Here is an 18614-nt window from a genome sequence, read left to right as displayed (position 1 = left end):
ATATATATTTATGTGTTAGTATGTGTTTATATACATATATATTTATGTGTTATTATGTTTATATACATATATATTTATGTGTTACTATGCTTATATACATATATATTTATGTGTTAGTATTTGCTTATATACATATATATTTATGTGTTAATATGTGCTTATATACATATATATTTATGTGTTAATATTTGCTTATATACATATATATTTATGTGTTAATATGTGCTTATATACATATATATTTATGTGTTAATATTTGCTTATATACATATATATTTATGTGTTAGTATGTGCTTATATACATATATATTTATGTGTTAGTATGTGCTTATATACATATATATTTATGTGTTAATTTGTGCTGATATACATATATATTTATGTGTTAGTATGTGCTTATATACATATATATTTATGTGTTAGTATGTGCTTATATACATATATATTTATGTGTTAATATGTGCTTATAAACATATATATTTATGTTTTAGTATGTGCTTATATACATATATATGTATGTGTTAATAAATACACATATTAGCATATATATATATATATATATATATATATATATATATATATATATGTACTGTTGCCCCCCATCACTGCGCAACTTACCCCCTTCGCTGTGCTAGTTCTCATGCCGTGTCTCGTGGCATGTGAACGAGGCTCCAATCCTATGGAAGCACCCTCTATTAAGTACATAGCTTCCTAGCAATGCAAATGCAATTGTGTGCACTGGTATTATTAGTGGAGCACAAATATCGTGCTCGCGAAATTGCAATATTATGCTCCACTCGTAATCTGTCCCTTTATTAAATAGTGTTATCATGAGTGTAACTGTGCTTTTAAATGTATTTTTTATCTGATTTGTGAAACAGTTTACCAGAGCTCTGAGGTTGCGCTAGCCTGACACGCATTAACTTCAAGTGCGCTCAAGCAATCATATTAACTTTCAACTTGTAATATGAGTGCTACATCCAACATGCGCAAACAGCCACAATGAACTCAATATTACTTGTGTGTAATTGTTAGCACTCCACTCATAATCTTGCCCATATTGTACATATATATATATATATATATATATATATATATATATATATATATATATACATACATACATACACATATTTAGACATGTATGTATATATGTATATTAGGGCTGGGCGATATGGGGAAAAATAAAATTCACGATCTAGCAGGGACAAGCCCTACCCACCCCACAAGACAGACAGTTCATCTTACACATCTGATGCTGCAGCCCCTTTAGTTTGCCCCTGCCGACCATCTTTCCCTCTTCCCAGTGCTGCTGCTTAGTAGAATCATTAGGCACAATATATGTTGTGAGGAGCCACAAATTACAGCCCACAGTAGCGGCTGCAGGAAGGCCTACAGAATAATATACCAGCACTGTCGCCCTGCAGTCGCTGCTGTGGGTTGTAATGTGCAGCTCCTCACTACTCATGTTGTTTACAGTGCGAATACATATTGTGTATTTTTGTGTGTCACATTATCAATGTGTAATTGTGAGTGTATTTGTCACTATAAGTGTGTGCTACCTACACACAGCTTGCACAAAATGTCATTCTCACTTGGCATAAGCTAAACATATACTATGAGGCCCATTTATAGCTTAAGGGCCCGTGTTTCTTCAGACTCGCCATAAACACAACGCGTTTCAGCTGAGTGCTTCAGCCTTTATCAAACATATTATGCTTGATAAAGGCTGAAGCAATCAGCCGAAACGCGTTGCTTATCCACACCTGTATACTCGGTATACCCCACATCATATGTCCACTGAAGATTGGACCACCTGAAGCCCTTGCCGTAACTCTATTTCAAGAGTATGAAGTATTCACACTGCAAGTGCATTATTGGATCACCACTACCCACATCGGAAAACCGACAAAAACACCAGGAGGGTATCTTTATTTGAAATGCAAGAATGTAAGTTTAGATGCCGGCCCATTTTTGGTGAACAACCTGGGTTGTCCTTGCTGATTGGTGGATAAATTCATCCACCAATAAAAAAGTGCTGTCCAGAGTACTGAAACAAAAAAATGCTTAGATGCCTTCTTTTTCAAATAAAGATAACAAGAGAACGAAGAAAAATTGATAATAGGAGTAAATTAGAAAGTTGCTTAAAATTGCATGCTCTTTCTGAATTACAAAAGAAAAAAATTGGGTACAGTGTCCCTTTAAGGTAATCAGCGGAATCAGCTGTTCAGTTGGAACACCTTGCCGTAAAAAAGTTTTCCTTTTTTTGTTGACATGAAGATCCACATAAAAAGAGGATGGACGAAAATCTGCCGGCAGACAAACACACTTACTAAGGTCAGATAAAGAACCCCTAATTACGAACAAATTGTGCTTCATATAGACTGTTTTGGAAAAAACCCTGTGAACCAAAAAAGACGTTCTGTGGTACCACTTAACAGAAACATTTGTCTCTAACGCAAAACTGCTTTTTAATTGTGCACCTACAGTGTATCCATATGATACAACTACAATTGTAACTATCTTATTCTTTTGCATACTATACTCTTTGCATACCACTTTTTATTCCTCATTTTATTCAATGATATAAAGATTCACACCAGGCGTAAAAAGTTGTATCCAAAATATATTATATGAGCATATTTTTATATCGTTTTTTTTTTTTTTTTTTTTTAGGATATTTATACAAATATACTTTTACAATGTTGGCCAACCAATTATTCCTAATACTGCTATATTTCAGTTATTGTTAACAGCATCGTTATATATAAATATATTTTATCTAAAATAAACTATTTATGAATTTTTAACATTTTGTTCTATTATATCTTTATTGAAAATCTTTCCTTATTGGGTAATTCGCTGAACGCGCTCAGGAGTCTCATCTTTTCTAAAATATTACCACTTTTTGAAGTTTAGAGATTACTTCTTCAGGAGTATATACCCTACACAGCTCAAAGTTTATACACCCACCACAAAACAAAACAGAAACACTAACCCCTGTAGTCAGAGACACTAGTGAAGCATCATGTCCCATTCACATCATATCAGTGCAGGCAGTGGCAGGTCAACAATTTTTATTGTAAACAAAAAAAAATTGCGCCCTCTGCATCCCCTGTAGTTTTGTCCCTGCTCTTACCCGCATGTGGCCACAGCAAAGCCTTCCTCTACGTCATAGGTGATGTCATAGTGGTCGGGTTATAAATTGCATACTCCCGCGATTTGAATTTGTGGAGATTTAAAATTGTGATTAATTGCATCTTGCGATTAATCATGCAGCCCTAATGTATATATATGTATAGCCCTTTTTTATCAAACACCTTATACCATATATCTTTGAGCTTGTATAACTTGACATTGGTTGTGCGCAAAAGTTAGCACACCACTTGTAATCTAGCATTAGTTTCCCAGATTAATATACTCAGAGTACTTGTTTTAATATACTACATTAAATGCATTCAACAGTTTATTTTGATGTCTTATTAAAAGGTCATTAAACACTAGCAGCTCATTGATAACTGTCCCTAATTGGCATTGATAGAGGAGATAAGATAAGATATCAGACTTTTAAATCTATAGAAAACATAAACATGTCAGTGACTATTACTTCAGAGAAATTACATGTTTAAATATTAAAAAATAATTGTGTAAACAAATAATCTAATTTAAAAAACACATCAGTATATTATTTTTAGTCTAAACTCAGTTTTGAATACGTCATTTTAACTATCATTTAATTGGTGTATGTTGTACCTTTAATACATAAGCATAAGTAGTTTCTCTCTATACTGCTCTGGATTTTCAAAACTTTTCAAACGTTGCTAATAAAATGCTTTTAAAACACTTATTTTATATGCAGATCTGTAGCAATCCAGTGCTTAAAAACCCCTCTAAGTTCCTTGTTAAGCAAGTTCCCCTTATACATAGAGAGTATAACAGCTGTGTATTACTTAAGCAGCATGACAACAGCAGGTTTAGGTCACAAGTCAATAACATATTGCTTAGAGCAATAGTTCCCAACCTTTCCCAGTACCATAAACAACACCTGAATAATATTCTGTAAGGATGCTGAGGAAGGAATTATTCTGTTAGGAGCTGTGCACAGTTTCTATATAGGGTTGCCATGACGATACACAGTATCCTGATGAGGAAATGGCACACACGTCAAGTCTGTTGGTTTCCCCCATGTCCTCCTGCTGTACATTTGGCAGATTAAAGGCTGGCCTGGGGTGATTAGTTCTTGTCATGTTAACCCCAGGACCTCTTCATAAGATGAGTGAGGTGATTACACACAGTCCAGGCCAAAAAGTAGCTCTGTATATTGTAAATCCTAACATGATAGGGAGGGAACCATATTTCTTGTTTATGCTTCAGTTACACAGCTGAATGGTACCAAGGCCCATACATGTAAAGCTTTGTTCTGCCTCTTTTAAAGGGACACTGTACCTAAACATTTTCTATCATCCATATGAAAATGCAGCAGCCTATACTTTGTTTTACTATTTTAATTTAGTTGTTAACATATGTGTGTTTAAAAAGAAAAACACTATATTTTACACACAGCTCCTTTAACTTGGTTTTGTCTTTAGAAATAGACTGTTTTGTCTGTTGAAACCACCACCTATACTAACTATTTAATTGTCATTTTAGTGCTTTTAGAAATATGTTAAATATAACTGCTTTTATATTACATAATTAAAGGGATGTGAACACATTTGAGATTTTAATATTAAAGGGACATAAAACTCACAAGTTTTCTTTCTTGATTCCAATAGAACATACAATTTTAAACCACTTTTGAATTTACTTTGATTATCAAATTTTTATTTTGTTAAAAAGCAGGAAAGTAAGTGTCTGCAGCCCTTTATGGCAGTGGTTTTGCTACAATGTTATACCTAGCAAGAGCACTAGATGGCAGAACTAATTCCTGTTATATAGTGCTCCAGATTTGTGCACGCTACCTATATAAATATCTCTTCAACAAAGAATAACAAGAGAACAACACAAATGTTATAATAGAAGAACATTGGAAACTTTTTTTTTAAATTGTACTCTATCTGAATCATGAAAGAAACAAATTGGGTTTCATATCCCTTTAAATGGATAATTATACATAATAAAAACTACTTTGCCTCCTCTTTTCCTGTAGTTTAAATCTGAAAATATTGGGTTTTCCGATTATGAGAACTGGAAGTGCACACTGCTAAGGCTAATCCGGTCACATATCAGTTACTATTTGGCCTCAACAGAAATGATCATAAGCAATGCTGTTACTATTTTGACTGTGGAAAAGGCTTGTCCCTTAAAAAAAATAATATATATATATACTTTTAAGTGACAATGTTCTTGTTGCTGTTTTTTTGCTATAAATATGGTTGAATGTTCCATTTATATTTTTTCCTCAAATTTAGAATCTACAACATCATCATGCGGTGCATGAAATTTCGTATATTGCCAAGGACATCACAGACCATCGGGCGTTTGGATATGTTTGTGGGAAAGAGGGAAACCATAGATTTGTGGCAATAAAAACGGCTCAGGCAGTAAGTATATTAGTTTGTTTTTATTATTCATGGGTTCACAAAAATGTCATTTCGGTAAATGCTTCAAGCCAACGTACAGGCTCTTAACCCCTTAGCATCCCTATAATGTGACATATTGATTCTTGCTATGTTATGTTCATATCAAATGATTGAATGCTGGGACTGTAATAGTTTAAACATTATATAGAAACACATTGTGTATTTCTAGCTATTATTTGCACTAAGATCTGCATCTCTAAAACTCCTACATAAGTACTGATTGCTAAGAGCACGCTCGTGCACTAGCTCTTTTGACAAGCAAGCTAGAGCACATGGCAGTCATGTAGTGACAGACAATGCTTGCTTTTGCACAATTGGTGGTGCAGGGGTATTTGCTCATGTAGTGACAGACAATGCTTGCTTTTGCACAATTGGTTGTGCAGGGGGATTTGCTCATGTAGTGACAGACAATGCTTGCTTTTGCACAATTGGTTGTTCAGGGGATTTGCTCATGTAGTGACAGACTATGCTTGCTTTTGCACAATTGGTTGTGCAGGGGGATTTGCTCATGTAGTGACAGACAATGCTTGCTTTTGCACAATTGGTGGTGCAGGGGCATTTGCTCATGTAGTGACAGACAATGCTTGCTTTTGCACAATTGGTTGTGCAGGGGGATTTGCTCATGTAGTGACAGACAATGCTTGCTTTTGCACAATTGGTTGTGCAGGGGGATTTGCTCATGTAGTGACAGACAATGCTTGCTTTTGCACAATTGGTTGTTCAGGGGATTTGCTCATGTAGTGACAGACAATGCTTGCTTTTGCGCAATTGGTTGTGCAGGGGGATTTGCTCATGTAGTGACAGACAATGCTTGCTTTTGCACAATTGGTTGTGCAGGGGGATTTGCTCATGTAGTGACAGACAATGCTTGCTTTTGCACAATTGGTTGTGCTGGGGGATTTGCTCATGTAGTGACAGACAATGCTTGCTTTGCACAATTGGTGGTGCAGGGGCATTTGCTCATGTAGTGATAGACAATGCTTCCTTTTGCACAATTGGTTGTGCAGGGGATTTGCTCATGTAGTGACAGACAATGCTTGCTTTTGCACAATTGGTTGTGCAGGGGGATTTGCTCATGTAGTGACAGACAATGCTTGCTTTTGCACAATTGGTTGTGCAGGGGGATTTGCTCATGTAGTGACAGACAATGCTTGCTTTGCACAATTGGTTGTGCAGGGGCATTTGCTCATGTAGTGACAGACAATGCTTGCTTTTGCACAATTGGTTGTGCAGGGGGATTTGCTCATGTAGTGACAGACAATGCTTGCTTTTGCACAATTGGTTGTGCAGGGGGATTTGCTCATGTAGTGACAGACAATGCTTGCTTTTGCGCAATTGGTTATGCAGGGGGATTTGCTCATGTAGTGACAGACAATGCTTGCTTTTGCGCAATTGGTTGTGCAGGGGGATTTGCTCATGTAGTGACAGACAATGCTTGCTTTTGCGCAATTGGTTGTTCAGGGGATTTGCTCATGTAGTGACAGACAATGCTTGCTTTTGCACAATTGGTTGTGCAGGGGGATTTGCTCATGTAGTGACAGACAATGCTTGCTTTGCACAATTGGTGGTGCAGGGGCATTTGCTCATGTAGTGACAGACAATGCTTTCTTTTGCGCAATTGGTTGTGCAGGGGGATTTGCTCATGTAGTGACAGACAATGCTTGCTTTTGCACAATTGGTGGTGCAGGGGGATTTGCTCATGTAGTGACAGACAATGCTTGCTTTTGCACAATTGGTGGTGCAGGGGCATTTGCTCATGTAGTGACAGACAATGCTTGCTTTTGCACAATTGGTTGTGCAGGGGGATTTGCTCATGTAGTGACAGACAATGCTTGCTTTTGCGCAATTGGTTGTGCAGGGGGATTTGCTCATGTAGTGACAGACAATGCTTGCTTTTGCACAATTGGTTGTGCAGGGGGATTTGCTCATGTAGTGACAGACAATGCTTGCTTTTGCACAATTGGTTGTTTAGGGGATTTGCTCATGTAGTGACAGACAATGCTTGCTTTTGCGCAATTGGTTGTGCAGGGGGATTTGCTCCTGTAGTGACAGACAATGCTTGCTTTTGCACAATTGGTTGTGCAGGGGGATTTGCTCATGTAGTGACAGACAATGCTTGCTTTTGCACAATTGGTTGTGCTGGGGGATTTGCTCATGTAGTGACAGACAATGCTTGCTTTTGCGCAATTGGTTGTGCAGGGGGATTTGCTCATGTAGTGACAGACAATGCTTGCTTTTGCGCAATTGGTTGTGCAGGGGGATTTGCTCATGTAGTGACAGACAATGCTTGCTTTTGCACAATTGGTTGTGCAGGGGGATTTGCTCATGTAGTGACAGACAATGCTTGCTTTTGCGCAATTGGTTGTGCAGGGGGATTTGCTCATGTAGTGACAGACAATGCTTGCTTTTGCGCAATTGGTTGTTCAGGGGATTTGCTCATGTAGTGACAGCCAATGCTTGCTTTTGCACAATTGGTTGTGCAGGGGGATTTGCTCATGTAGTGACAGACAATGCTTGCTTTTGCACAATTGGTTGTGCTGGGGGATTTGCTCATGTAGTGACAGACAATGCTTGCTTTTGCGCAATTGGTTGTGCAGGGGGATTTGCTCATGTAGTGACAGACAATGCTTGCTTTTGCGCAATTGGTTGTGCAGGGGGATTTGCTCATGTAGTGACAGACAATGCTTGCTTTTGCGCAATTGGTTGTGCAGGGGGATTTGCTCATGTAGTGACAGACAATACTTGCTTTTGCGCAATTGTTTGTTCAGGGGATTTGCACATGTAGTGACAGACAATGCTTGCTTTTGCACAATTGGTTGTGCAGGGGGATTTGCTCATGTAGTGACAGACAATGCTTGCTTTGCACAATTGGTGGTGCAGGGGCATTTGCTCATGTAGTGACAGACAATGCTTGCTTTTGCGCAATTGGTTGTGCAGGGGGATTTGCTCATGTAGTGACAGACAATGCTTGCTTTTGCACAATTGGTTGTGCAGGGGGATTTGCTCATGTAGTGACAGACAATGCTTGCTTTTGCACAATTGGTTGTGCAGGGGGATTTGCTCATGTAGTGACAGACAATGCTTGCTTTTGCACAATTGGTTGTGCAGGCGGATTTGCTCATGTAGTGACAGACAATGCTTGCTTTTGCGCATTGGTTGTGCAGGGGGATTTGCTCATGTAGTGACAGACAATGCTTGCTTTTGCACAATTGGTGGTGCAGGGGGATTTGCTCATGTAGTGAAAGACAATGCTTGCTTTTGCACAATTGGTGGTGCAGGGGCATTTGCTAATGTAGTGACAGACAATGCTTGCTTTTGCACAATTGGTTGTTCAGGGGTTTTGCTCATGTAGTGACAGACAATGCTTGCTTTTGCGCAATTGGTTGTTCAGGGGATTTGCTCATGTAGTGACAGACAATGCTTGCTTTTGCACAATTGGTTGTGCAGGGGGATTTGTTCATGTAGTGACAGACAATGCTTGCTTTTGCACAGTTGGTTGTGCAGGGGGATTTGCTCATGTAGTGACAGACAATGCTTGCTTTTGCACAATTGGTTGTGCAGGGGGATTTGCTCATGTAGTGACAGACAATGCTTGCTTTTGCGCAATTGGTTGTGCAGGGGGATTTGCTCATGTAGTGACAGGCAATGCTTGCTTTTGCTTAATTGGTTGTGCAGGGGGACTTTGTCATGTAGTGACAGACAATACTTGCTTTTGCGCAATTGGTTGTTCAGGGGATTTGCTCATGTAGTGACAGACAATGCTTGCTTTTGCACAATTGGTTGTGCAGGGGGAATTGCTCATGTAGTGACAGACAATGCTTGCTTTGCACAATTGGTGGTGCAGGGGCATTTGCTCATGTAGTGACAGACAATGCTTGCTTTTGCGCAATTGGTTGTGCAGGGGGATTTGCTCATGTAGTGACAGACAATGCTTGCTTTTGCACAATTGGTTGTGCAGGGAGATTTGCTCATGTAGTGACAGACAATGCTTGCTTTCGCGCAATTGGTTGTGCAGGGGGATTTGCTCATGTAGTGACAGACAATGCTTGCTTTTGCACAATTGTTTGTGCGGGGGGATTTGCTCATGTAGTGACAGACAATGCTTGCTTTTGCACAATTGTTTGTGCAGGGAGATTTGCTCATGTAGTGACAGACAATGCTTGCTTTTGCACAATTGGTTGTTCAGGGGATTTGCTCATGTAGTGACAGACAATGCTTGCTTTTGCGCAATTGTTTGTGCAGGGAGATTTGCTCATGTAGTGACAGACAATGCTTGCTTTTGCACAATTGGTTGTGCAGTGGGATTTGCTCATGTAGTGACAGACAATGCTTGCTTTTGCGCAATTGGTTGTGCAGGGGATTTGCTCAATGTAGTGACAGACAATGCTTGCTTTTGTGCAATTGGTTGTTCAGGGGATTTGCTCATGTAGTGACAGACAATGCTTGCTTTTGCACAATTGGTTGTGCAGGGGGATTTGTTCATGTAGTGACAGACAATGCTTGCTTTTGCACAGTTGGTCGTGCAGGGGGATTTGCTCATGTAGTGACAGACAATGCTTGCTTTTGCGCAATTGGTTGTGCAGGGGGATTTGCTCATGTAGTGACAGACAATGCTTGCTTTTGCACAGTTGGTTGTGCAGGGGGATTTGCTCATGTAGTGACAGACAATGCTTGCTTTTGCACAATTGGTTGTGCAGGGGGATTTGCTCATGTAGTGACAGACAATGCTTGCTTTTGCACAATTAGTTGTGCAGGGGGATTTGCTCATGTAGTGACAGACAATGCTTGCTTTTGCGCAATTGGTTGTGCAGGGGGATTTGCTCATGTAGTGACAGACAATGCTTGCTTTTGCACAATTGGTTGTGCAGGGGGATTTGCTCATGTAGTGACAGACAATGCTTGCTTTGCACAATTGGTTGTGCAGGGGGATTTGCTCATGTAGTGACAGACAATGCTTGCTTTACACAATTGGTTGTGCAGGGGCATTTGCTCATGTAGTGACAGACAATGCTTGCTTTTGCACAATTGGTTGTGCAGGGGGATTTGCTCATGTAGTGACAGACAATGCTTGCTTTTGCGCAATTGGTTGTGCAGGGGGATTTGCTCATGTAGTGACGGACAATGCTTGCTTTTGCGCAATTGGTTGTGCAGGGGGATTTGCTCATGTAGTGACAGACAATGCTTGCTTTTGCGCAATTAGTTGTGCAGGGGGATTTGCTCATGTAGTGACAGACAATACTTGCTTTTGCGCAATTGGTTGTTCAGGGGATTTGCTCATGTAGTGACAGACAATGCTTGCTTTTGCACAATTGGTTGTGCAGGGGGATTTGCTCATGTAGTGACAGACAATGCTTGCTTTGCACAATTGGTGGTGCAGGGGCATTTGCTCATGTAGTGACAGACAATGCTTGCTTTTGCGCAATTGGTTGTGCAGGGGGATTTGCTCATGTAGTGACAGACAATGCTTGCTTTTGCACAATTGGTTGTGCAGGGGGATTTGCTCATGTAGTGACAGACAATGCTTGCTTTTGCGCAATTGGTTGTGCAGGGGGATTTGCTCATGTAGTGACAGACAATGCTTGCTTTTGCACAATTGTTGGTGCAGGGGCATTTGCTCATGTAGTGACAGACAATGCTTGCTTTTGCACAATTGGTTGTTCAGGGGATTTGCTCATGTAGTGACAGACAATGCTTGCTTTTGCACAATTGGTTGTGCAGGGGGATTTGCTCATGTAGTCACAGACAATGCTTGCTTTTGCGCAATTGTTGTGCAGGGGGATTTGCTCATGTAGTGACAGACAATGCTTGCTTTTGCGCAATTGGTTGTGCAGGGGGATTTGCTCATGTAGTGACAGACAATGCTTGCTTTTGCGCAATTGGCTGTGCAGGGGGATTTGCTCATGTAGTGACAGACAATGCTTGCTTTTGCGCAATTGGTTGTGCAGGGGGATTTGTTCATGTAGTGACAGACAATGCTTGCTTTTGCACAATTCGTTGTGCAGGGGGGATTTGCTCATGTAGTGACAGACAATGCTTGCTTTTGCGCAATTGGTTGTGCAGGGGGATTTGCTCATGTAGTGACAGACAATGCTTGCTTTTGCACAATTGGTTGTGCAGGGGGATTTGCTCATGTAGTGACAGACAATGCTTGCTTTTGCGCAATTGGTTGTGCAGGGGGATTTGCTCATGTAGTGACAGACAATGCTTGCTTTTGCGCAATTGGTTGTTCAGGGGATTTGCTCATGTAGTGACAGCCAATGCTTGCTTTTGCACAATTGGTTGTGCAGGGGGATTTGCTCATGTAGTGACAGACAATGCTTGCTTTTGCACAATTGGTTGTGCTGGGGGATTTGCTCATGTAGTGACAGACAATGCTTGCTTTTGCGCAATTGGTTGTGCAGGGGGATTTGCTCATGTAGTGACAGACAATGCTTGCTTTTGCGCAATTGGTTGTGCAGGGGGATTTGCTCATGTAGTGACAGACAATGCTTGCTTTTGCGCTATTGGTTGTGCAGGGGGATTTGCTCATGTAGTGACAGACAATACTTGCTTTTGCGCAATTGTTTGTTCAGGGGATTTGCACATGTAGTGACAGACAATGCTTGCTTTTGCACAATTGGTTGTGCAGGGGGATTTGCTCATGTAGTGACAGACAATGCTTGCTTTGCACAATTGGTTGTGCAGGGGCATTTGCTCATGTAGTGACAGACAATGCTTGCTTTTGCGCAATTGGTTGTGCAGGGGGATTTGCTCATGTAGTGACAGACAATGCTTGCTTTTGCACAATTGGTTGTGCAGGGGGATTTGCTCATGTAGTGACAGACAATGCTTGCTTTTGCACAATTGGTTGTGCAGGGGGATTTGCTCATGTAGTGACAGACAATGCTTGCTTTTGCACAATTGGTTGTGCAGGCGGATTTGCTCATGTAGTGACAGACAATGCTTGCTTTTGCGCATTGGTTGTGCAGGGGGATTTGCTCATGTAGTGACAGACAATGCTTGCTTTTGCACAATTGGTGGTGCAGGGGGATTTGCTCATGTAGTGACAGACAATGCTTGCTTTTGCACAATTGGTGGTGCAGGGGCATTTGCTCATGTAGTGACAGACAATGCTTGCTTTTGCACAATTGGTTGTTCAGGGGATTTGCTCATGTAGTGACAGACAATGCTTGCTTTTGCGCAATTGGTTGTTCAGGGGATTTGCTCATGTAGTGACAGACAATGCTTGCTTTTGCACAATTGGTTGTGCAGGGGGATTTGTTCATGTAGTGACAGACAATGCTTGCTTTTGCACAGTTGGTTGTGCAGGGGGATTTGCTCATGTAGTGACAGACAATGCTTGCTTTTGCACAATTGGTTGTGCAGGGGGATTTGCTCATGTAGTGACAGACAATGCTTGCTTTTGCGCAATTGGTTGTGCAGGGGGATTTGCTCATGTAGTGACAGGCAATGCTTGCTTTTGCTTAATTGGTTGTGCAGGGGGACTTTGTCATGTAGTGACAGACAATACTTGCTTTTGCGCAATTGGTTGTTCAGGGTATTTGCTCATGTAGTGACAGACAATGCTTGCTTTTGCACAATTGGTTGTGCAGGGGGAATTGCTCATGTAGTGACAGACAATGCTTGCTTTGCACAATTGGTGGTGCAGGGGCATTTGCTCATGTAGTGACAGACAATGCTTGCTTTTGCGCAATTGGTTGTGCAGGGGGATTTGCTCATGTAGTGACAGACAATGCTTGCTTTTGCACAATTGGTTGTGCAGGGAGATTTGCTCATGTAGTGACAGACAATGCTTGCTTTCGCGCAATTGGTTGTGCAGGGGGATTTGCTCATGTAGTGACAGACAATGCTTGCTTTTGCACAATTGTTTGTGCGGGGGGATTTGCTCATGTAGTGACAGACAATGCTTGCTTTTGCACAATTGTTTGTGCAGGGAGATTTGCTCATGTAGTGACAGACAATGCTTGCTTTTGCACAATTGGTTGTTCAGGGGATTTGCTCATGTAGTGACAGACAATGCTTGCTTTTGCGCAATTGTTTGTGCAGGGAGATTTGCTCATGTAGTGACAGACAATGCTTGCTTTTGCACAATTGGTTGTGCAGTGGGATTTGCTCATGTAGTGACAGACAATGCTTGCTTTTGCGCAATTGGTTGTGCAGGGGATTTGCTCAATGTAGTGACAGACAATGCTTGCTTTTGTGCAATTGGTTGTTCAGGGGATTTGCTCATGTAGTGACAGACAATGCTTGCTTTTGCACAATTGGTTGTGCAGGGGGATTTGTTCATGTAGTGACAGACAATGCTTGCTTTTGCACAGTTGGTCGTGCAGGGGGATTTGCTCATGTAGTGACAGACAATGCTTGCTTTTGCGCAATTGGTTGTTCAGGGGGATTTGCTCATGTAGTGACAGACAATGCTTGCTTTTGCACAGTTGGTTGTGCAGGGGGATTTGCTCATGTAGTGACAGACAATGCTTGCTTTTGCACAATTGGTTGTGCAGGGGGATTTGCTCATGTAGTGACAGACAATGCTTGCTTTTGCACAATTAGTTGTGCAGGGGGATTTGCTCATGTAGTGACAGACAATGCTTGCTTTTGCGCAATTGGTTGTGCAGGGGGATTTGCTCATGTAGTGACAGACAATGCTTGCTTTTGCACAATTGGTTGTGCAGGGGGATTTGCTCATGTAGTGACAGACAATGCTTGCTTTGCACAATTGGTTGTGCAGGGGGATTTGCTCATGTAGTGACAGACAATGCTTGCTTTACACAATTGGTTGTGCAGGGGCATTTGCTCATGTAGTGACAGACAATGCTTGCTTTTGCACAATTGGTTGTGCAGGGGGATTTGCTCATGTAGTGACAGACAATGCTTGCTTTTGCGCAATTGGTTGTGCAGGGGGATTTGCTCATGTAGTGACGGACAATGCTTGCTTTTGCGCAATTGGTTGTGCAGGGGGATTTGCTCATGTAGTGACAGACAATGCTTGCTTTTGCGCAATTAGTTGTGCAGGGGGATTTGCTCATGTAGTGACAGACAATACTTGCTTTTGCGCAATTGGTTGTTCAGGGGATTTGCTCATGTAGTGACAGACAATGCTTGCTTTTGCACAATTGGTTGTGCAGGGGGATTTGCTCATGTAGTGACAGACAATGCTTGCTTTGCACAATTGGTGGTGCAGGGGCATTTGCTCATGTAGTGACAGACAATGCTTGCTTTTGCGCAATTGGTTGTGCAGGGGGATTTGCTCATGTAGTGACAGACAATGCTTGCTTTTGCACAATTGGTTGTGCAGGGGGATTTGCTCATGTAGTGACAGACAATGCTTGCTTTTGCGCAATTGGTTGTGCAGGGGGATTTGCTCATGTAGTGACAGACAATGCTTGCTTTTGCACAATTGGTTGTGCAGGGGGATTTGCTCATGTAGTGACAGACAATGCTTGCTTTTGCACAATTGGTTGTGCAGGGGGATTTGCTCATGTAGTGACAGACAATGCTTGCTTTTGTGCAATTGGTTGAGCAGGGGGATTTGCTCATGTAGTGACAGACAATGCTTGCTTTTGCACAATTGGTGGTGCAGGGGGATTTGCTCATGTAGTGACAGACAATGCTTGCTTTTGCACAATTGTTGGTGCAGGGGCATTTGCTCATGTAGTGACAGACAATGCTTGCTTTTGCACAATTGGTTGTTCAGGGGATTTGCTCATGTAGTGACAGACAATGCTTGCTTTTGCACAATTGGTTGTGCAGGGGGATTTGCTCATGTAGTCACAGACAATGCTTGCTTTTGCGCAATTGTTGTGCAGGGGGATTTGCTCATGTAGTGACAGACAATGCTTGCTTTTGCGCAATTGGTTGTGCAGGGGGATTTGCTCATGTAGTGACAGACAATGCTTGCTTTTGCGCAATTGGCTGTGCAGGGGGATTTGCTCATGTAGTGACAGACAATGCTTGCTTTTGCGCAATTGGTTGTGCAGGGGGATTTGTTCATGTAGTGACAGACAATGCTTGCTTTTGCACAATTCGTTGTGCAGGGGGGATTTGCTCATGTAGTGACAGACAATGCTTGCTTTTGCGTAATTGGTTGTTCAGGGGATTTGCTCATGTAGTGACAGACAATGCTTGCTTTTGCGCAATTGGTTGTTCAGGGGATTTGCTCATGTAGTGACAGACAATGCTTGCTTTTGCACAATTGGTTGTGCAGTGGGGATTTGCTCATGTAGTGACAGACAATGCTTGCTTTTGCGCAATTGGTTGTGCAGGGGGATTTGCTCATGTAGTGACAGACAATGCTTGCTTTTGCGCAATTGGTTGTGCAGGGGGATTTGCTCATGTAGTGACAGACAATGCTTGCTTTTTCGCAATTGGTTGTGCAGGGGGATTTGCTCATGTAGTGACAGACAATGCTTGCTTTTGCGAAATTGGTTGTGCAGGGGGATTTGCTCATGTAGTGACAGACAATGCTTGCTTTTTCGCAATTCGTTGTGCAGAGGGGATTTACTCATGTAGTGACAGACAATGCTTGCTTTTGCGCAATTGGTTGTTCAGGGGATTTGCTCATGTAGTGACAGACAATGCTTGCTTTTGCGCAATTGGTTGTTCAGGGGATTTGCTCATGTAGTGACAGACAATGCTTTCTTTTGCACAATTGGTTGTGCAGTGGGGATTTGCTCATGTAGTGACAGACAATACTTGCTTTTGCTCAATTGGTTGTGCAGGGGGATTTGCTCATGTAGTGACAGACAATGCTTGCTTTTGCGCAGTTGGTTGTGCAGGAGGATTTGCTCATGTAGTGACAGACAATGCTTGCTTTTTCGCAATTGGTTGTGCAGGGGGATTTGCTCATGTAGTGACAGACAATGCTTGCTTTTGCGAAATTGGTTGTGCAGGGGGATTTGCTCATGTAGTGACAGACAATGCTTGCTTTTGCGCAATTGGTTGTGCAGGGGGATTTGCTCATGTAGTGACAGACAATGCTTGCTTTTGCACAACTGGTTGTTCAGGGGGATTTGCTCATGTAGTGACAGACAATGCTTGCTTTTGCACAATTGGTTGTGCAGGGGGATTTGCTCATGTAGTGACAGACAATGCTTGCTTTTGCACAATTGGTTGTTCAGGGGATTTGCTCATGTAGTGACAGACAATGCTTACTTTTGCACAATTGGTTGTGCAGGGGGATTTGCTCATGTAGTGACAGACAATGCTTGCTTTTGCACAATTGGTTGTGCAGGGGGATTTGCTCATGTAGTGACAGACAATGCTTGCTTTGCACAATTGGTTGTGCAGGGGGATTTGCTCATGTAGTGACAGACAATGCTTGCTTTGCACAATTGGTTGTGCAGGGGCATTTGCTCATGTAGTGACAGACAATGCTTGCTTTTGCACAATTGGTTGTGCAGGGGGATTTGCTCATGTAGTGACAGACAATGCTTGCTTTTGCACAATTGGTTGTGCAAGGGGATTTGCTCATGTAGTGACAGACAATGCTTGCTTTTGCGCAATTGGTTGTGCAGGGGGATTTGCTCATGTAGTGACAGACAATGCTTGCTTTTGCGCAATTAGTTGTGCAGGGGGATTTGCTCATGTAGTGACAGACAATGCTTGCTTTTGCGCAATTCGTTGTGCAGGGGGGATTTGCTCATGTAGTGACAGACAATGCTTGCTTTTGCGCAATTCGTTGTGCAGGGGGATTTGCTCATGTAGTGACAGACAATGCTTGCTTTTGCGCAATTGGTTGTTCAGGGGATTTGCTCATGAAGTGACAGACAATGCTTGCTTTTGCACAATTGGTTGTGCCGGGGGGATTTGCTCATGTAGTGACAGACAATGCTTGCTTTTGCGCAATTGGTTGTGCAGGGGGATTTGCTCATGTAGTGACAGACAATGCTTGCTTTTGCGCAATTGGTTGTGCAGGGGGATTTGCTCATGTAGTGACAGACAATGCTTGCTTTTGCGAAATTGGTTGTGCAGGGGAATTTGCTCATGTAGTGACAGACAATGCTTGCTTTTGCACAATTGGTTGTGCAGGGGGATTTGCTCATGTAGTGACAGACAATGCTTGCTTTTGCGCAATTGGTTGTGCAGGGGGATTTGCTCATGTAGTGACAGACAATGCTTGCTTTTGCGAAATTGGTTGTGCAGGGGAATTTGCTCATGTAGTGACAGACAATGCTTGCTTTTGCGAAATTGGTTGTGCCGGGGGGATTTGCTCATGTAGTGACAGACAATGCTTGCTTTTGCGCAATTGGTTGTGCAGGGGGATTTGCTCATGTAGTGACAGACAATGCTTGCTTTTGCGCAATTGGTTGTGCAGGGGGATTTGCTCATGTAGTGACAGACAATGCTTGCTTTTGCGAAATTGGTTGTGCAGGGGAATTTGCTCATGTAGTGACAGACAATGCTGGCTTTAGCGCAATTGGTTGTGCAAGTGTAGGGGGAGTGGTTGAAAGGGCATTTGCTTGTGTAGTTATAAATGCTGCCTACTGACTGCAATGCACTTTGGTAAAGCAGAGCCAATGTAAAAATTCGTTTTTGTGAAGTTGTATCATTCAAACCCATTACATATCCTTAGAAAACCTGCAATAACTCATTTACATATCACTTTTCAAATGCATTAGAACCCCAAAAACTCCTCCCATATGCTATGACTCAAGCAATAATCCACTAGAAAACAAGAAGTTTTGATTTTAAAGAATGGCATGGAGATACCATCATTACACAGCAATAAAATAATCATCCTCTTTAAATGACCATTAAAATGGAACATAAAAACAAATTTAAAATGCAAATTTGCCAATTTGCAAATAAATATAACATATATAATAAACGTCTCTAGTAAATGTGATAGGTTGTGTGCACCTACATTCCTATAACAAAACACATTTTATAAATATACTAATATATAAACTCATAAAGAGAATAACGATTGCTGATTTATATATCAAAATACTGTGAACTACATTACTAGTGGAGCAAAATCAATGGCGCAGGGTGTGTAATCTTCTCTGAAACATTGCATAAAAATAAAGCACA

General features: G+C 41.5%; 1 protein-coding gene across 1 annotated transcript in view; it reads left to right on the top strand.

Moving 5' to 3' along the window:
* The window catches only part of DAB1 (DAB adaptor protein 1), a 411660-nt gene that overhangs the window by 258187 nt on the left and 134859 nt on the right, over positions 1 to 18614 (top strand). Inside the window, exon 4 of the mRNA XM_053694085.1 lies at positions 5412 to 5543. Coding sequence (XP_053550060.1) covers positions 5412 to 5543 — 132 coding nt within the window. The remainder of the gene's footprint in view (positions 1 to 5411; positions 5544 to 18614) is intronic.

The sequence above is a fragment of the Bombina bombina genome, chromosome 10 (genome assembly GCF_027579735.1).
Source record: "Bombina bombina isolate aBomBom1 chromosome 10, aBomBom1.pri, whole genome shotgun sequence".
NCBI lineage: Eukaryota > Metazoa > Chordata > Amphibia > Anura > Bombinatoridae > Bombina > Bombina bombina.
This window is presented reverse-complemented; position numbering and strand designations above follow the sequence as displayed.